The sequence below is a fragment of the Sus scrofa genome, chromosome 12, assembly GCF_000003025.6.
Source record: "Sus scrofa isolate TJ Tabasco breed Duroc chromosome 12, Sscrofa11.1, whole genome shotgun sequence".
NCBI lineage: Eukaryota > Metazoa > Chordata > Mammalia > Artiodactyla > Suidae > Sus > Sus scrofa.
This window is the reverse complement of record NC_010454.4, coordinates 45,147,476-45,166,871: the sequence shown is the minus strand read 5'-3', so window position 1 is coordinate 45,166,871 and position 19,396 is coordinate 45,147,476. Positions and strand designations below refer to the sequence as shown.

Below are 19,396 nucleotides of genomic sequence, written 5' to 3'. Positions count from 1 at the left end.
ATCATCACTTTTATAGCATTTCCATCCCAAACCCCCAGCGCATCCCTGCACCCCCCAACCTTTCTCCTTTGGAAACCATAAGTTTTTCAAAGTCTGTGAGTCAGTATCTATTATGCGAAGAAGTTCATTGTATCCTTTTTTTAGATTCCACATGTAAGTAATAGCATTTGATGTTGGTGTGTATGTACCACGTTTTAAAAATCCATTCAGGGAGTTCCTGTTGTAGCGCAGTGGAAACGAATCCGACTAGGAACTATGAGGTTGCGGGTTTGATCCCTGGCCTCGCTCACTGGGTGAAGGATTTCGAGTTGTCGTGAGCTGTGGTGTAGGTCGCAGACTCAGCTTGGATCCCTTGTTGCTGTGGCATAGGCCAGCAGTTGTAGCTCCAATTAGACCCCTAGCTTGGGAACTTCCATATGCCATAGGTACGACCCTAAAAAGCAAAAAAGAAAAAATCCATTTAGGGAGTTCCCTCTGTGGCACAACAGCATTAGCAGTGTCTTGGGAGCATTGGGATGCAGGCTCCATCCCCAGCCCAGCACAGTGGGTTAAGGATCTTGCATGGCCTCAGCTGTGGCTTTGGTGGCAACTGCAGCTGGGATCTGATTGTGAGCCCAGAAACTCCATGTGGGCTTGGGCCACCAAAAAAGAAAAAAAAATCCATTCAGGGAATTCCTGCTGTGACAACAGGATCAGCATTGTCTCTGGAGCACCAGGACACAGGTTCAATCCTCATCCAGGCAAAGTGGGTTATCCAGCATTGCCACAGCGATGGCGTGGGTCATAACTGTGGCTCGGATCTGTTTCTGACCTGGGAACTCCGTATGCCACTGGTGGCCATAAAAGGGGGGAGAAATCCATTCAGGAGTTCCCTCTGTGGCACAGTGAGTTAATATCCCATGTTGCCACAGCTGCTGTGTAGGTCACAGCTCTGGCTTGGATTCAGTCTTTGGCCGGGGACCTTGCATATACTGCAGGTGTGGCCATAAAAAAATAAATAAAAATCCATTCATCAGTTATTTTGAGTTGTTTCTACTTTTTGCTGTTGTGATAGTCATGCTGTGAACACTTGTGTGCCAAGTTTTTTGTGTGTGGATATCATTTCTTAGGTATATACCCAAGAGTGGAATCACTGGGTCAAGTGATAGGTTTAACCTATGAAGAACTACGAAACTGTTTTCCAAAGTAACTGCATCATTTTACATTCCCACAGCATTGTATGAGCGTTCAATTTCTCTACATTATTTCCAATACTTGTTATTACCTGTTCATCTTTGTTAAGCCATCCTAGGGATATGAAGTGCCACCTCATTGTGGTTTTGATTTGCATTTGTCATATGGCAGTGATGTTGAACATCTTTTCATGTGGTTCTTGGCCATTTGTATATTTTCTTGGAGAACTGTCTATCCAGATCCTTTGTCCAATTTTAATTGTGTTACTTGGGTTTTTTATTGAGCTATAAGAGTTTTTTATATATTCTAGATACAAGCCCTTTGTCAGATACATGATTTGCAAGTGTTTTATCCCATTCTGTGTGTTGTCTTTTTACTTCCCTTATCTTTTTATTTTTTAATTTTTAGTCTTACTTAGAAGAAGATGGTTGATTTAAGCATACTTTAATATCTGTGCCTATATTGAATATGTAATGACAGTAAAGGGTTTCTTCTGTGAACTCAGTCAGGATGATGTGTCTCAGTAGAGGGAACCCTGCAACGTGAGTTTGTCTGTGTTGCCATTTCAGCTTTTCTGGGTGACCTCTCTTAGCAAAGAAGTATAAGGCTGGTAGCTACCCTAGAAAAAGTGTAAAACCACTACCTACCTTAAAACAGGATGCCCACCAGGCACCCACCAGCTACTGTAGAAAATTTCTGTGTGTAGATACTTCTCATACTTGGAGGTCCCTAGTTTAAAGAGGAAGACTTTAATCATCTCAGTTCGATTGTTAACAGCTTGAGGTGGAAATAACTACAGATCGGTTAATGAGCTGTCTTTTGAACAGAGTTAATAAGAACAAAAAGTTGTACATGGCAGTGAACTCACCTATGTATATGTTTCTTTGTGTAAGCTCAGACAGCGATAAATAGGGAGGTAGCGTGCAGAGAATGTTTGCTTGAAGGTTTTACATAGTTTATAAAAAGAAACTGCTTTGATGCTCCCAGGAGGGCTTTTGCTCCCTAGAAATGCAGAAATCCTGCTTCTTAAAAGAAATGGATATATTTTTTCTCCTACAAGTGATAGAGTAATAGAGGATAGATGAAGTCAAATATTGTTTGCTTTTGGTTATGGGTAAGCGTATTGAAATCCATCTCTGAACTTTCTTGTCCCACTGCCAGCATATACAACAGTTCCCTGGGTGTGTAGTTAAGCAGGCCACCCTGACAGAAAGTTCTGGTTGATGTTATGACGGCACTTACTATGATAATGCAGCACAGGCTCCTAGCAATACGTTCTTCTTTCTTTCTTTTTTTTTTTTTTCCCAGTCACATCCACAGCATTTGGAAGTTCCCAGGCCAGGGGCCAGGGATCAGACCCGAGCCACAGAAGTGACACCACCAAATTCTTGACCCTTAGGCCATGAAGAAACTCCTCCTGAAAATGCATTCTTGTTTTAGGCCACTACAACAGGAAAAAAAAGAAAAAATTTGCTTTCCCACCTGTACCGTGCTCTTCCTTTGACTTAAAGTATGCAAGGAGTGGAGTTCCTGTCGTGGTTCAGTGGTTAATGAATCCAACTAGAAACCATGAGGTTGCGGTTCGATCCCTGGCCTTGCTTAGTGGCTTAAGGATCTGGCGTTGCCTCGAGCTGTGGTGTAGGTTGCAGACACTCCTGGGATCCCGCATGGCTGTGGCTCTGGTGTGGGCTGGCTGCTACAGCTCTGGTTAGACCCCTAGCCTGGGAACCTCCATATGCCACAGGAGCAGCCCAAGAAATGGCAAAAAAGACAAAATAAATAAATAAATAAAAATAAAAAATAAAGTACACAAGGAGTGCAGTGTGGCCAGCTGTATTGCCATTCAGTGAATGACACTTATAAAAGCACCCCTGCATATAATGCTCACCTTCCAAGAGACAGGACAGGAGTGTAGCTGTCCCCCTGCCAGTTTCCTGAAAGAGGAGGACATTGTATTCTGTGCAAGTCCTAGACCAAATTTCAGAAAGGCACTTTGGTGTTGCAGATTTGTCACCATGCCTAGGACGCGTGCATAGGTCACTAGCTGGCTGCTTTCCCCATGGCTTGAGAACAGTTAAGAAGAATGAGGTGACTTTTTTTTTTTTTTTTTTTTTTGCCTACCATTTACAGATGTCAAAATCCTCATCCTTTAAGCCTTAAATTATTTATAAATCTGGTCTCAGCAAAAAAGAATAAAGAAGGATAGGGAGGAGTTCCCCTTGTGGCTCAGCTGGTTACAAACCTGACTGGTATCCATGAGGACACAGGTTCGATCCCTGGGTTAAGGATCTGTTGTTGCTGTGGCTGTGGTGTAGTCCAGCAGCTGCAGCTCTGATTTGATCCCTAGCCTGGGAACCTCCATATGCCACAGGTGTGGCCCTAAAAAGACAAGGAAAAGAAAGTTGGGGAGTTCCCATCATGGCACAGTGGAAACGAATCCAACTAGTAACCATGAGGAGATGGGTTCAATCCTTGGCCTCGCTCAGTGGATCAGGGATCGGGCGTTGCTATGACTGTGGCATAGGCCAGCAGCTGCAGCTTTGATTTGACCCCTAGCCTGGGAACTTCCACATGCTTTGGGTGCGGCCCTAAAAAGCAAAAAAAAAAAAAAAAGTCGAAATTTTGAATGGGAGGCAGAAGACACTGAAGGGTTACAGTAGGCACTGAGAAAAGGAAAAGTAATTGATTTGACCCATCAGCAAAAAGGAACCTGGCTACTACCTACATCTGTTGTTGAATTCACAATAATTGAATTCCAAGTACACCTTGGAGATTGATTAAATTCTTTAAGTAATGAAAAACTTGACTCACTTATTCAAAGAGCTACTCCTTTCCCTTTGCAATCCTGTACTAAATGCTCACTAAACTACTTATTGTCTTTTTTTTTTTTTTTTTTTTTTTTTTTTTTTTTTGTTGTTGTTGTTGTTGCTATTTCTTGGGCCGCTCCCACGGCATATGGAGGTTCCCAGGCTAGGGGTCTAATCGGAGCTTTAGCCACTGGCCTATGCCAGAGCCACAGCAACGTGGGATCCGAGCCGCGTCTGCAACCTACACCTCAGCTCACGGCAACGCCGGATCGTTCACCCACTGTTTTTTGTCTTTTTGTCTTTTTTTTTTTTTTTTTTTTTTTTTTTTTTTTTTTTTTTTTTTTTGTTGTTGTTGTTGTTGTTGCTATTTCTTGATCACTAAACTACTTAAAAGCCAGAGACTGAGCCATTTCCTCTGCTCACGGCTGCGTAATACTTAACTGGTGTTACAAATGAGAGACATGCAAAGATAAGCACCGGTTGGGGAACAGAAATGATATCTGGGTACTTCAAAGTGGATGGTACCGTTGTTAACACAAACACATAGTGACCATTCCTTTCTCCCTAATTACATTTGCTTTCCTGTGTGTTAGTAGCATTGGTGTTTAATCTTTACCCTTGCCCTGTTTTCTGACAAATTGTACAGGTTATTTCCCAGAAGATGTTTCCCAGTCTTGAGAGGACAAAAGACAGTAACAACAGGGCAGGAGAAAAACTCCATGCCTGAACTTGCTTTGGTCTTTCCCACTGATCTGGGCTCTGCATGAGGCTCTTTTTGAAATAAGCTCAAGTGAGCAGGAGAGGACTCTCCACAGGGTTTGAATTTAACCATAGCCTAAAGACACCACTTTACCTCCAAGCCAGGCAGGGGTGAGGAAACCTCTCAGAATTACCAGCAAGTTTGAGTTCTAGGGTAGAACCCTGTTTGTGGCAGCACAAGCACATAAACCAGCTTTTATCCAGCTGTGATCCTCAGAGGGATGTTGAATATTTTTTCTACTTGTCTTCATTTGTGCAAAGAACAGAGCAGCTAATGAAATCCACAGAACTTTGAGTGAGTTAAGTGTCTACATTACAAAACTGGGCAGTGTGAATCTATTCCTGATTTATCCACCAGTTATGGGGCTCTTGTGATGAACTGGAAGCTTTTTAATTCCCACCTTCACTGAACTGTCAGAGTTCTACTGATTCTTGGTTTTAACAAAGCTCTGGAAACATTAGAGAAAAATTCTGTGGTGAACTTTTTCTGTTAACAATTATCAGTTATTGGGAGTTCCCATTGTGACTCAGTGGTATCAAACCCAAGGACATGGGTTCAATCCCTGGCTTCACTCAGTGGGTTAAGGATCCAGCATCACCATGGGCTGCACTGAAGATCACAGCCATGGCTTGGATCTGGTGTTGCTGTGTCTGTGGCATAGGCTGGCAGCTGCAGCTCGAATTCGACCCAGAGCCTGGGAACTTCCGTATGCCGCAGGTACGGCCCTAAAAAGACAAAAAAAAAAAAAAAAAAAAAAAAAAAAGATCGATTATTGGTCAAAATACACTACGAAAATTATACTACTTTAATCTCATTAAATATGTCTAAACCTGTAACTTTTCTGTACGCAAAATGGGCTATATTTAACTTTTCCTTAATCCTGCTTGCCATTTTTTTGAAAGAGCATTTTCATGTAAGAAGAATTCTGTCACTAGTTTTGGCCTTTATTGATAAACATTGGGTTGTTTTATCCCTCCTTGGTAGTCCTCTTGGTTTTGCCTGGCATGGATGACGGCTATCCTAACTCAACATAATTCTGACACCTGATTTGATGATATCAGACATCTTTGACTTTAGGCTGCAGTTTCTTGATGTGGAAGGAAGCTGTATAGTATGAAAAGTGCAGGTTATTTAAGTTATGGGAGGAGATTTCTGCAGATCTTAACCGTTTGTGTGCACACACTCAGGGCTTTAGAGAAATTGTTCTTTGGTTAGGGACCACCTGAGAGAAAAGTGGGCCAAAGGGAAAAATCGAGACTCTGTCTCTGAGAAGTATGTTCAACTTCTAAATAGGTCACGGGGGGTATAACTGGAAGGCTTCAGAAGCCCAAGTCAGCACTTAGCTGTGGCATCAAACCACGACAGCACAGTTTGACGGCATGCCCAGGAGATTACTTCAGTCATGCAGGGAGGGGAACTTTGAGGTTTCTGAGTAAAATGGGGGCAGGGGGAGAGTAAGGGTAAAAGAAAAAGGGAATAAACCCTACGCTGTTTTGGCCCAAATAGTAGCATTATTCTTCCTCTTTCCTTTTTTTTTTAGAAGACGCTGTCAGAGGAGAATAAATGAAGCAGAAATCCTCCTAGGGGAAAAGCAGCTGGGCCTTAGGTACAAACCTCTACATTTAGTTAGATTTCAAATAGATATTCTCCGTACATTTAAGGTGTTTTGTTTTTTTTTTTTTGTTTTTTTTTTTTTAGTTTTCCTAGCCTAAATAGAATTTTAGGTCCAGTTATCTATAAGATGTGAACTGGTCCAGATTCCCTGAGCTTTGTCTACAAGAAGAGTGTGGCCTGACTAATCCTTATTCTTGATAGTACATTAAAATTTGGCCACAGAACAGTACCCAATTTTCCATGCCTCTGAGACTCTATGGAATACACAATTAAAATTGTTGGTGGTTCTTTCCAATAGAATGTTCCCTGGGAGTGTTAAAATGTGACTGTTTAGGCTAGAATGTTGACTCTTTTAACAGATGGGCTCCAGCATCCATCATAAGGTGAATGATCGAAGCCCATTTTTTAAATATTTGCAGCCAGCTCAAACATTTTCCATTGTAGAGAAGCCAGGATTGCAAGATAGCCAAACCAGTGATGGATCAGGTCCTGTGGCACCCAGGCTCAGCTTGTAGAAAAGTTAGCAGAGGCAAACATCTGGTATAACCATTGGTATTCTATCCTCCCTCCTTACCCTGTACTAACTCTTAACCCTCTTCTCCAGGTGTCCTTCACTAGGAGTCTGCCCCAAGCCAACTCTACTTAGAAGGCAATAAAATTTGGGAGCACACAGTCAGCTAGTTTGAAAGGATTGTATGCCTGTGGAAGTGACGCAACTAGCAAAGTTTCTCAATGGGGCATTTGTAATGGCCTGGCACTTCATTGGCCTCCTTGTTAACACAGCTACTGAGGCTTTGCATGAAAAAATCAGCAGTCCTTGTACTCTTTATGTACTTTGTGGCATTAGCTGTATTTAAGTAGCTGGGATAAAGGAGGGTAAGAGATTAAGGTTCAGGGACCCCATGAACTTTATCTGCTTTCATCTTTCCAATATGCTTCAATATGACCATCTTCTCTGCCTTTGAAAGGTAGGCCATTCATGAAGGTAAAAGCTAATGCCCATACAAGGGTCCAGAGGAAGCCTATAATTTCTACTGGCATTTAAATTTCATTAAATTTTGTTCCTTCCAAACATAGGGAATTATTAATGTAGCTTTTAATTTAAATCTAAAAAGATTTTTTAAATTAAACTTTACCTGGTACCTCTTAGCTTTTCCAGGGCAGAAGCTGATTTCAATTTATAAAAGGCTTGTTTTCTGTGCTGATAGGTGCCTTTGTAGATCAAAATGGCTGCTGGGGGCTGAGACATGATTGTCGTCCTATCAGTGATCACCTTCGCCCCCACACTTACTACCAGCACATTTCCTGAGCTGTCGAGGGCAGCAGGGCCAGTCTGAGAGAGAGGAGGCCTATTCTGAGCATGTATTGTTTTCTGCAGTTGGTCTTACACAATGCCGTTAAATAGAAATGCAGGATTTTTATCTGGTAGTGGACCTCACATGGATGGATGAGACCCGTGAACTGTGAAATTAAAAATCAAAACTGCTCAGTGCTATTGTTTGCTTGCCGAACACACTACCACCACCAAAAGGGGGGGGGGGGACATACAGATGATGGGGGGTGGTTAGTGAAATCTTTCTTTCATAGTCTTAATATTTTATTCCATTTGAAATGACCATATATGGGGCTAAAGAGCTTTTGATTCTTGGAGAATGATGGGTTCTGACAGGAGGGGTCCTAACCGGTTCATTCAGCTGACCTCTTTTAGAAGAGAACTGAAGCCTTCTGAGTGGGAAGGCTGGTGGTATGTTGTGTTCAGATAGGCTGTTTGCAGTAATTCCTATTAAGTATTTTATTAAATGGAATATAAGGACTAAAAGGAAGGGAAAATGGAGTGTGTTCTTTCTCAAGTATTTTTCATCTACTTGCTTGCTTTTGTCCTAAGACATACGCCAAAGGTTTTAATTTGGTTAAGTGATATTTTCATGCCTCTCTGGCTGCCTTTGGCTCAAGTTTTAAAATGTCAGTGTCCTTTAGCTAGCTGGACAGTTGCAAGCCATGCATTAGTAACTTAACATATTTAAAAACAAGCAGATCCAGAGCCCCACACCATTTTATCACCATGTTACAATGCAAAAATAGGTCTCTGAAATAAAAGGCAGTCTTTCTGCTTCCCGGTCTCCCTCTCTCCCTCCACCTCTCCCTCCTCCCTTTGTTCTCTTGTTCCCCTCCCCCCCTCCCTTCCAGTTCCATATTGAAAAACTGCTTGTGCGGGATGGATAATTAACGCAGAGCTATGGAGCAACAGGTCCCACTGGTGCGACTAAATTTGAACTAAATGTTAATGTTGTGCAGGTTCACGTGTATTAATAGGTGAGGGAGATGAGTGAGGTTAGACTCGGATCAACTGCACGGGTGTATGACTTGAAATAGATCCTCTTAATTAGAGAGCCAAGAACCATGACAACTACCAACATCTTCCACCTGCAGTGGTGAGCTGCAGCCTCATTAGGGAATGAAAGAAGCGCTCTAAATTAAAACTGGACTCTGTCCTTTGGCTGTGTGTTGGGAGCATCTCGCTCTGGGCTTTGAATCTTCGACGTGGAGAGGTCTGTCAGTGTAGGCATTACAGTTAGCTGAGGGTGTGTATTTGTGGTTTTTTCTTCGATGACTTCAGCAATAGACTGATCTAGACACCCTCTTCAGCAGCAGAGATGCGTCATTTGCATTTGTTTATGGAAGTCTAGATGCTAGAGTACTGCTCCAAAGGTTGGCTTTAGGAGTTTTCATTTTGAAAAAATTAATGTCTTTGACCAGCTTTTTAATTGGTTTGTGTGCAGCTGTTACTGTTAATAGTTTATGGTCCCTCTCAGGCCTCACAGAGAGCCGCATCAAACTCTGAGATGCGTATCCTTCAATTGTACAATCTCCGAAGATTTAGAGCTCTATTGTTAGGAAATATTTTATAGCTAACAATGTCTTTAAGATCAGGTAGAGGTTAAAATAAATAACAAATTGGAGAGCAGTGAATGGTCACTTTCTGGGCCAGGAGTTCTTGTTGTGACTCAGTGGGTAAAGAACAGGACATAGTGTCCGTGAGGATGCAGATTCGATCCCTGGACTCGATCAGCGGATTGAGGATCCGGCATTGTCACGAGATGCAGCTTAGGTTGCAGATATCGCTCGATCTGCTGTTGCTGTGGCGTAGGCCTCAGCTGCAGCTCCCATTCGACCCCTGACCCCCATGTGTGGCCATAAAAAGAAAAAAAAGGAAACTGCAGGCCAGGCTTTTTTTTTCCCCCTCCATTTTTGGCTGTCCCACAGCATATAAAGCCAAGGATCAGGTCCGAGCCACAATCTTAACCCAAGCCGCAGCTGCAGCAATGCTAGATCCCCAACCCACCGTGCCTGGGCCAGGGATCATACCCAAGTCCCAGTGTTCCCAAGATGCTGCCAATCCTGTTGCGCCAGAGCGGGAGCTTTATTAACAAAGGATCTGTAAGGAAACATTCATAGTCCTGAAGAGAAAATATTCTGCAAGGATGCCTAGCCTGTCTTACTGCACTGCAAGCCATATTCTTTTGAAGCCAGAAATTAAATAGAGGTACTTGGCCTGTTGACTAAAGAACTGCTAGTTGTCCAAGCTAAGCCAGCTCACATGCAGAAGACAACTCTTCTGGGGCTCACCTTCCTTGCCAGGACTTAAATAGTTCTCAGAAGGAATCTAAAGGTTCAAATACTATTGCACTCTATGTGGACTTCAGCCTCTGTTTCCAGGGAAATGTCTCTACTCCTGCCTTTTATCAAGTACATTTTCAAAATACAGAAATACACCTGCTTCTAAAACTGTATATAGTCTCCTTGTGAGCCCCTCAAGATCCTTCACTTCACCATCTTTAAAGTTTAAAGGATCACTGGCTGAATTAACATTTGCTGAATAGCAATTGCTCAACTGTGGAAAGAGTAGGGAAAAGGCCACTGTCACCAAAAGACCAAACCTCTGAGTCTCTATTTTGAGTCTAGTATCCATGAGCAATTAGTTTTTTGTTGTTGTTCTCTTTTTGGGGCCATACCTGCAGCATATGGAGGTTCCCAGGCTAGGGGTCGAATTGGAGCTGCAGCTGCCGGCCTACACCACAGCCACACCAGAGCTGAGCCTCATCTGCAACCTACACCACAGCTCATGGCAACACCAGATCCTTAACTCACTGAGCACGTCCTCATGGATACTAGTTGGGTTTGTTACCCACTGAGCCATGACAGGAATTCCAGCAGTTAGTCTTATATAAATCTTTATGGCAAGAATCATTTTCACATCTCATTGCCAACTGTCCTTTTCACATTATCTCTAGCCTGTGATCCCTGAGAGCAAGAACCATGTCTGAAATCTTATCATTAGCACATCGCCTAGCATAACATAAGTGTCCAATAAATACGTGGATATCCAAGTGGATGAGGACTTTGGTTCTCTCTCCCTAAGGGCTGTGTTCCCACCCACCCCACCCCACCCCCGTGGCGTGTGAAAATTCCCAAGCCAGGGCTCCAACTTGTGCCATAGCAGCAACCTGAGCTACTGCAGTGACAGCACCAAATCCTTGTTTGCTTTGTGTCCTTCCTCTGATATGGTACCTCCAGTGTGGCATTGGTTAGTAAGCAGTGGGAATTGATAAATATTAACTGATGGAGAGGGAAATGCTCTGCCTCAGGGTTGCGAAAGACACCCTGATGGTTATTCCATTGTGTTCCCCAGAAATAAGGAACTACCAAAGGTTCTTTTAAAACAGATTGGGCTTAGGAGTTCCCTATGTGGCACAGCAGAAACGAATCTGACTACCATCCATAAGGATTCAGATTCGATCCCTGTCCTTACTCAGTGGGTCGGGGAACTGGCATTGCCATGAGCCATGGTATAGGTCTCAGACGTGACTCAGATCCCACGTTGCTGTGGTTGTGGTGTAGGCCAGCAGCTGCAGCTTCAATTCGACCCCTAGCCTGGGAACCTCCATATGCTGCGGGTGCACCCCTAAACAAACAAACAAACAAAAGAACAGATTGGACTCAAGGTTTGGAAGAACAAGGAAACTGATTTTGGTTCTAATTCTGCTGCTTTCTGACTCCGTGGCTTTTTTTTTTTGGCCACCCATGACATATAGCGTTTCCAAGGCACAGTTCCAGTCTACACCACAGCTGTGGCAATGTTGGATCCTTAATCCACTGTGCCAGGCCGGGGATCGAACCCTAGTCCCAGTGCTGCAGCAATGCCACTAATCCATTGCACCACAGCAGGAACTCCATCTGTGGCTTTAAATAAGTCAGTTTAGCGATACCTGTACAATGGGAGTAAAAATTTTCACAGAGTAAAAACTTTCACAAAGAAGAGCAAATAAGAGCATCTGTGAAAACGCTTTGTGACCTGTAATACACTGTCTAGATGTAAGATGAGATTATTACTCTTTTTCTAAGCTTTAGTGAATAGGAAGCATATTGATGTCTTTACAAGCAACACTGGCTCATTATAGTGTTTTTATAATTTTTACTGCTGAGCAACGGAAACTCTGATAGAGTAATTGCAGCATTGCCTGGCTTTAAACTTTTAGTGATTTTGTTTTGTAGAGGATGGCTCATCACCCTGTCCTCATTGATATACGGGGATGAGAAGGAGGTGGGACAGCCTTGTTTTTCTTGACAGGCGTATCATGATTTAAAGACTCTGGCATGCATGTAATGTTTCGAAGTTGCATACTTAACTTATGAGAACATCCTTCTTAAGGGGGAAGGAGTTTTAAGATGGGTGGCTGAGGTGGGGAAGTCCTCAGGGTGTGTAAGTGAGTACCCTGAGGCTGCAGAATCTCCTTTCTCCCTGGAATCCTTTCTCTGTTGGCAGTATTTCTGATATGAAACAAAACTAGTCTGCAGAACAGCCTCTTTGAGAACCAGTTCCTGAGTTTAGTAACCCAATGGAAACTTGCATTTCTTTGAACCTTTTCGTGAATCCTTTTCCTCTAGTTGTTTGAGTTGAAGTGCTGCCTTCAAAACAGCTTGAAACGAATTGCTCAGAGGGAAGAGGAAAGAAACATCATCGTGAGAAAGCTTTGTAATGGGTGATTCCTATGTTCCAGCCATGCCTTTGATGATTGATGATCATTTTTGAAATCATAGACCTTCCGTCCCTACATCCATCCCATCTTAGGTATTACTGCCTTCTCTCAGGATACCACTTTCAAATTTATTTCAAGATGCATGTTCTGTCTCTAAGAAAGCAGCAAAATCACAGGGCTTCACACTTTTTGTCTTTTTAGGGCTGCACCCACAGCAAGGCTTCACACTTTTAAATGTTCTCTATTCATCCTGGACACCGCACTCTGACTTTCCCTAAACTCAGAGCCCTCATTCCATACTTGAGGGCAGATAGAAGGAGCCTACGACTGTAATCTAGAATTCTGAGAAATGTCTGTTCTTAAACGTGGTATCTCTAAAAGTGATCCTTTAGAAACCAACCAGGAATTACTTTTCATAGACTCTTAATATGTATTTTAAGCATTTTGCCCCTGTGTTATGAAAGAGAAATGAGTTCCTGTCATGGCGCAGCGGAAATGAATCCAACTAGGAACCATGAGGTTGCTGGTTCGATCCCTGCCTCGCTCAGTGGGTTGGGAATCTGGCATTGCTGTGAGCTGTGGTGTAGGTTTCAGATGAGGCTCGGATCCTGCGTTGCTATGGCTCTAGTGTAGTAAAGCAGCTGTAGCTCCAATTCAGCCCCTAGTCTGGGAACCTCCATATGCCACGTGTGTGGCCCAAAAAAGCAAAAAAAAAAAAGAAAGAAAGAAATGAGACACTATAAACCAGCTATAATGGAAAAATAAAAATCATTATAAAATTTTAAAAAAATAAAGAGAAATGAGGAGTTCACATCGTGGCTCAGTGGTTAACAAACCTGACTAGTATCTATGAGGACGCAGGTTCAATCCCTGGCCTTGCTCAGTGGGTTAAGGATCTGGAGTTACCGTGAGCTATAGTGTAGGTTGTAGATGCGGCTCAGATTCTGTGTTGCTATGGCTGTGGTGTAGGCTGGCAGCTGCAGCTCAGATTCAACCCCTAGCCTGTGAACTTCCATATGCCACGGGTGTGGCCCTAAAAAGACCAAAAAAAAGGAAAGAAGAGAAATGAGAGATCAGATTGTTTAAAGAGGTTTAAATATAAGTAAGGTGATACAGTATGAAGTTCAGTTTGCAGGTATGGACTTTAACTCTGATGTCTTCTTACTGTTGTGTGACAGAAAACATAAGTAATCTTATGTGTGGTTTAACCCCTAAACAAGTGTCTGCCCAGCCCTATTGTCTTGCCTCATGATTGGGGATGGGGTAGTTTATATTCACATCTTAGCACATTCTTTTTTTTTTTTTTTTTTTTTTTTTTTTTTGTCTTTTGTCTTTGTTGTTGTTGTTGCTATTTCTTGGGCCGCTCCCATGGCATATGGAGGTTCCCAGGCTAGGGGTTGAATCGGAGCTGTAGCCACCGGCCTACACCAGAGCCACAGCAACGCGGGATCCGAGCCGCGTCTGCAACCTACCCCACAGCTCACGGCAATGCCGGATCGTTAACCCACTGAGCAAGGGCAGGGATCAAACCCGCAACCTCATGGTTCCTAGTCGGATTCGTTAACCACTGCGCCACGACGGGAACTCCCAGCACATTCTTTTAATGTTCTCAGTTCTTTAAAGCTTTATTGAGTACCTACCATGTGCCAGATATTATGTAGGTAAATGAAGTAGAGAAGAGGATTCAGGTGCGTAATAGTTCAGTACAGTATGGATAGTGTGGCACAGAAGCATTTTAGGGAATCAGGGGCTGTCAGAGGAGACTTCCTGGAGATCACACCTGACTTGTGCTCCAAAAGAGAAGTTCACCAAGCGAAAGAGTGAGGGGAGGCTCAGCTTTTGTCATTGTGGGGAGCAGCTCTGGAATGAGCAGGAAAACGGGGTTGAGAAACAGTGTGCTCTATGTAGGGAGCCACAGACTAATGGCGCTGGAGAGGCAGGGCTCTAGCCATAGAGGTCTTACCTGCAGAACTGAGAAGTTTGGACTTTGTCCTATGATGGATGGGGTAAGGGTGATATTGAAGGGCTTTTTGATTAAGAGACTAATGTGGGAGTTCCTGTCGTAGCGCAGTGGTTAACGAATCCGACTAGGAACCATGAGGTTGCGGGTTCTATCCCTGCCCTGGCTCAGTGGGTTAATGATCCGGCGTTGCCGTGAGCTGTGGGGTAGGTTGCAGACGCGGCTCGGATTCCGTGTTGCAGTGGCTCTGGCGTAGGCCAGTGGCTACAGCTCCGATTCGACCCCTAGCCTGGGAACCTCCACATGCCGCGGGAGCGGCCCAAAGAAATAGCAAAAAAAAAAAAGAGACTAATGTGATTAGAATTGTGGCAGAACTATTCTACTAGCAGGACCAGGAATAGATTGAGGGAAATAGGAAGGGTGCCAGGGGGCCATTTGTGTCTTGGTAAAAGAGCTAAGCCACTACCACCTTGCCTCACCCTTCTCTGCTTTACATGTTTGGTGTAGGGTGTCTTGGTACAAATACAAAGCCAACAGGCAGACGAAAAGAAATGATGAAAAACAGAATCAGAAATGACAGCCTTAAAATAAAATTAAAATAAATTTTTAAAAAAGAAATCACAGCTTTTTCAGGATGAATTTTAATATGACAGCTGCTGAAGTATAGCAGAGTCTATAGACCTTTGAAGATTACATGCATGCATTTCACTCATTGGATGTGGCCTATGCAGAAATACATTGAGATGGAGTTCCTGTTGTGAGTCAGCACATTAAGAATCTGACTAGTACTCGTGAAGATGCAGGTTCAATCCCTGGCCTCATTCAGCGGGTAAAAGGATTCCAGCATTGCCGTGAGCTGTGATGTAAGTCACAGACATGGCTCGGATCTGGCGTTGCTGTGGCTGTGGTGTAGGCTGGTAGCTACAGCTCCATTTCTACCCATATTCTGGGAACCTCTGTATGCCGTTGGGATGGCCCTAAAAAACAAAACAAACCAACCAACAAAAATGGACACTAGTTATTATTTCTCACAAATCTGCATGTTGATTAGGCTCAGTGGGGTGGTTTTCAGGCAACAGTGTTGTTACCCGGGACTACAGTTATTTGGAGGCTCAACTGAGTTGACATGATCCAAGATAACTCAGTCACATAGCAGTAGCTGGTGCTGGCTGTTGGCTTGGAGTTAATTGGAGTGCCTTAAGTCTCCTTGTCCCAGCATGAGAGCAGGGCTCAGAAGTGGAACATTCTAAGCATGTAAAAATGGAATCTTCAAGTCTTTTCAGACTCAGCCATGGAACTTACGGCATTGTTTCCTCTGCTTCATTCTATTGGTCAAAAAGCAAGTAAGCAAGTCACAAGACAAGCCCAATTCAAGAGGAAAGAAATGGACTATTTCTGGGTGGAAGGAGTAGCAAAGAGTTTGCAGCCATCTTTAATCCACCATAGGCTGATTGAGGCAAGCCTTACATTATGAATAGGGTTTTCACAGGCACAGCTTTAAGGGGGAAGAATGTTATCTTTCCCAGTTAGCCTAGTATTAATGGCTCTGGATTTGGCTTCTTTTTCTAAGCTATGGGAAGGGATGCTTACATTTAGGTTATTGTAAATGATACCAAGTAAGCATTTTGACGAATGAGAGAACCCAAGCTGTAGGACTGGCAGGAGTAGTTGGCGGACACACGGCTTCGAGTCAGACCTAGCTAAGCTTTTCCTTGCTGCAGCCCTGCTGTTACTTAGTCTTGGCCTTGTCTTTTCCCTGCAGTAACCCTCCACTGAGTGAAGAGATGTTGCCTCCTGGGGAGTGGATGTGTCACCGGTGCACTGTTCGCCGAAAGGTAACAATACTGCTTTCTAAAGGCTTTGCTCAGAATGCCAGATCTAGAGCGCTGATATTCTAGAGCTAAGATGGTCTGGCCCTGAAGGCATTTTCGTTCCTTCTTCTTGTCTCTTCCAGCCCTGGAATCACCCTCACACTCCCCATGGTGACTGTTTGGAATCCAGTAGGGCCTAAAATCCAAACATGGGCTGCTGAAATGGGCAGAAGAGGTGTGTTAATTTACTGAGCCATGTTCATTCACTTAGTGACAGGAGTGGTCTGACCTCCTTATAGACCTCCTGATAAGTGGCCTGAAAGTGGCCGAAGAAGAAGGCAGCTGCTTCTCCAGCTTGATGAAAAAAAGGATTTCCCTCACCCCAAGGCAAATAAGTCCCTGATATCTAGAGGCTTGGCCAGGTGTATGGGGTGGAGAAGATTTTGACCCACTTAAGCCCCAGATTGCCTAACCACTCTTTAGTTCCCCTTCCCTCAGCTTTGAGAATTCAGTACTGGCTTTGAGAACATTATTTTCTTGAGAACTTTTTTAGAGTACAAAAGCTAAATGTTCCCTTATCAAAAAAGGAAGTAGGTATGCTTCAACCCAGATTATGAGAGACCAAATCCTCAGATGTAGGATGTGGATTAAAATTTGTCTGTGAATTGTAAACTATTCCTTATACACCAAACAACTTTCCTTTGTTGTGACATCACCTCTCTTTTCTTGGCCCCTGAACATGATGTCACAATGAATGATGACTTCCTTGGTTGCAGAAACAGGATGAGATGATTCAGAGATTGTGGTTTATATGTGTAACAGTTTTCTGCCTCTAAGAAGAGGGTAAACAGGCAGACGCTATTTTCAATGTGTGCATAAGGGTTCCTATTAAAAAAAAAAAAAAAAAAAGGCAAGCCAAGGCCAAGTCAACTGCCTAACCACAGCTATAGTTTGATTTCTCCTGCCTTCCACAAACCAAGGTATTCTCCAGCTTGTCCACCCCTGCAAGATCTTTACCTTTGATTAGAGTAGTGGCACCTGCCAGTCAAGAGGCCTTTCAGAAACTTGCCACTCAAAAAAACCAAACCTGAAAGGGTTAGGAACAACTGAGGGGGAAGAAGTGAAGCCAGGAAAAGAGGGGGGTAAAGAAGAGAAACTAACATAATTTTAGTATTTGTCATAGCTGGGTATTTTACATGTGTTATCTCACTTAATCTATATCCAACTATGGGTGCTAGTGGTACTGTCTCCATTTCAAAGAAACAGCTTCACAAATGTCAGACTTACTCAAGTATCAAGTACTCAAAGGAATTTCAGAGCCAAGGTTTGAACCAAATTCTGTCTCATTCCAAAGCTCTATTATTTCTTCATCAACTGTCTAGAAACAGAGGTACTTGCTGGGGATTATATTTATAGTATGGCTTTTTCTAACATAGCACACTTTTCCTGAAATGCCACTCTGACCTGCTCTCAGATGGACCTCCTGGCCTACCAGTGCCAAATTTGCTTTTTGCACCACCACCACCACCTCTACAGCTCTCTGGCCTTCTGTAGTTACACTGAAGTGGATTGAAATGATAAAACTTGTGGACCTCACCAACCCTTGTTGTTCAGGTCTTATTCCAAGTGGAGGCTAGATCCTCTCCCAACTCAGAGCCATCCCTTTCATATATGTGACACTTTTTATCTCTACCATATCCCTGAGAGGAAAAGAAAGATTTTACTAGTCTCACACATAGAGAAATTCCTCTCACCAACTTGGGTCACCCAAGGTCACAGGGAATCAGTGGCAGAACTGTGACAAGATCCCAGGTCTCCTGACTGGAGGCCACTGCTAGACCTTCATTTGACCACTCTATTTGGAGCCCTAGAAAAAATTTATTATCAGTCATTCAATCCTACTCAGTATACTTGGTCTTCATTTCCCCACTTCCCATTCAAAGGAGTGTCACTTTCAGAATTCCAGTTAAACTTGAAACACTGAAAGCCACCATTCTTGGATGCCATGATTGTTGGGTTGCTACCCTCCACACCCCACCCTTCTACCTTGTGGTGCGATTGGTTGCCTTGCATGCGAGCACTCAACCTCCTGGGCGGGGAGCCCTGCTTGTCTGTTTTACCTTTTACTTTTGCTTTTGCAGACTTATTTATTTATTTATTTATTATTTTTGTAGTTTTAGGGCCACACCTGTGACACATGGAGGTTCCCAGGCTAGGGGTCCAATCAAAGCTGTAGCTGCTGGCCTACGCCACGGCAAGGCCAGATCCAAGCCGCATCTGCAGTCTACACCACAGCTCATGGCAGTGCCAGACTCTTAACCCACTGAGCAAGGCCAGGGATCTAACCTCATGTTTCCTAGTCAGATTCATTTCCGCCATGCCACGACAGGAACTCCCTAAATTTATTCCTACTGCATTAACTTTTTATCCCTTTACCCCACTGTACCTTGTATAGAGATATCATGTAACGTGATGACTTACAATAACTGATGTATGGTTTGGATAATTGTTTCTAACGTTCTATACTTCTTGTGATTCTCTACGGCAGTGGTTTTGCCAGCTTTAGTTTAGTTCAGCTAGTTTTGTCAACTTTAACAGACCAGTGTTCCAAGTTCCCAGGTGGATAACGCTGTGATACTAGAGACTTTCATAATTTTGGTTAGTGGTCTAGCAGGACTTTGTAGCACCCATCTCTTTCTATTTTGTGGTACTTTATGTGATGGCCCCACCTGTTCATTTGCACAGAAACGAGAGCAGAAAAAGGAGCTGGGCCATGTCAATGGACTGGTGGACAAATCTGGCAAACGGACTACATCCCCCAGCAGTGACACTGACTTGTTGGACAGATCAGCTAGCAAAACTGAACTCAAGGCTATTGCCCATGCCCGAATCCTGGAGAGGAGAGCCAGCCGGCCTGGCACGCCCACATCCAATGCCAGCACAGAGACCCCCACCTCTGAGCAGAATGACGTCGACGAGGACATCATCGACGTGGATGAGGAGCCCGTGGCAGCAGAGCCGGACTGTGTGCAGCCCCAGCTAAGGCGGCCCTTTGAGCTGCTGATTGCTGCCGCCATGGAGCGGAACCCCACCCAGTTTCAGTTGCCCAATGAACTGACTTGTACCACTGCACTACCAGGTTAGCCAAACCGTCATGTCCTCTCCCCAGTCCCAGCTTCCCCAAAGGACTGAAGGGCAGTGCTGCCTGTGAGGTCACTGTCCATGTAGCCAGT

At 43.7% G+C, this 19,396-nt stretch overlaps 1 protein-coding gene across 5 annotated transcripts in view; it reads left to right on the top strand.

Moving 5' to 3' along the window:
* PHF12 (PHD finger protein 12) overlaps nt 1-19,396 on the top strand; it is a 44,892-nt gene that overhangs the window by 7,884 nt on the left and 17,612 nt on the right. For 4 of the 5 annotated variants that reach the window (XR_002337280.1, XM_005656997.3, XM_021067491.1 and 1 more), the window contains 2 exons: nt 16,115-16,187; nt 18,909-19,302. Coding sequence is in view for 4 of the 5 variants with exons in the window: in XM_005656997.3 (XP_005657054.2) it covers nt 16,115-16,187; nt 18,909-19,302 (467 nt within the window). In the remaining variant the exon portion in view is untranslated. Of the gene's footprint in view, nt 1-11,275; nt 12,485-16,114; nt 16,188-18,908; nt 19,303-19,396 lie in introns of those variants that run through there. The other variant, XM_021067492.1, reaches the window with a different exon arrangement.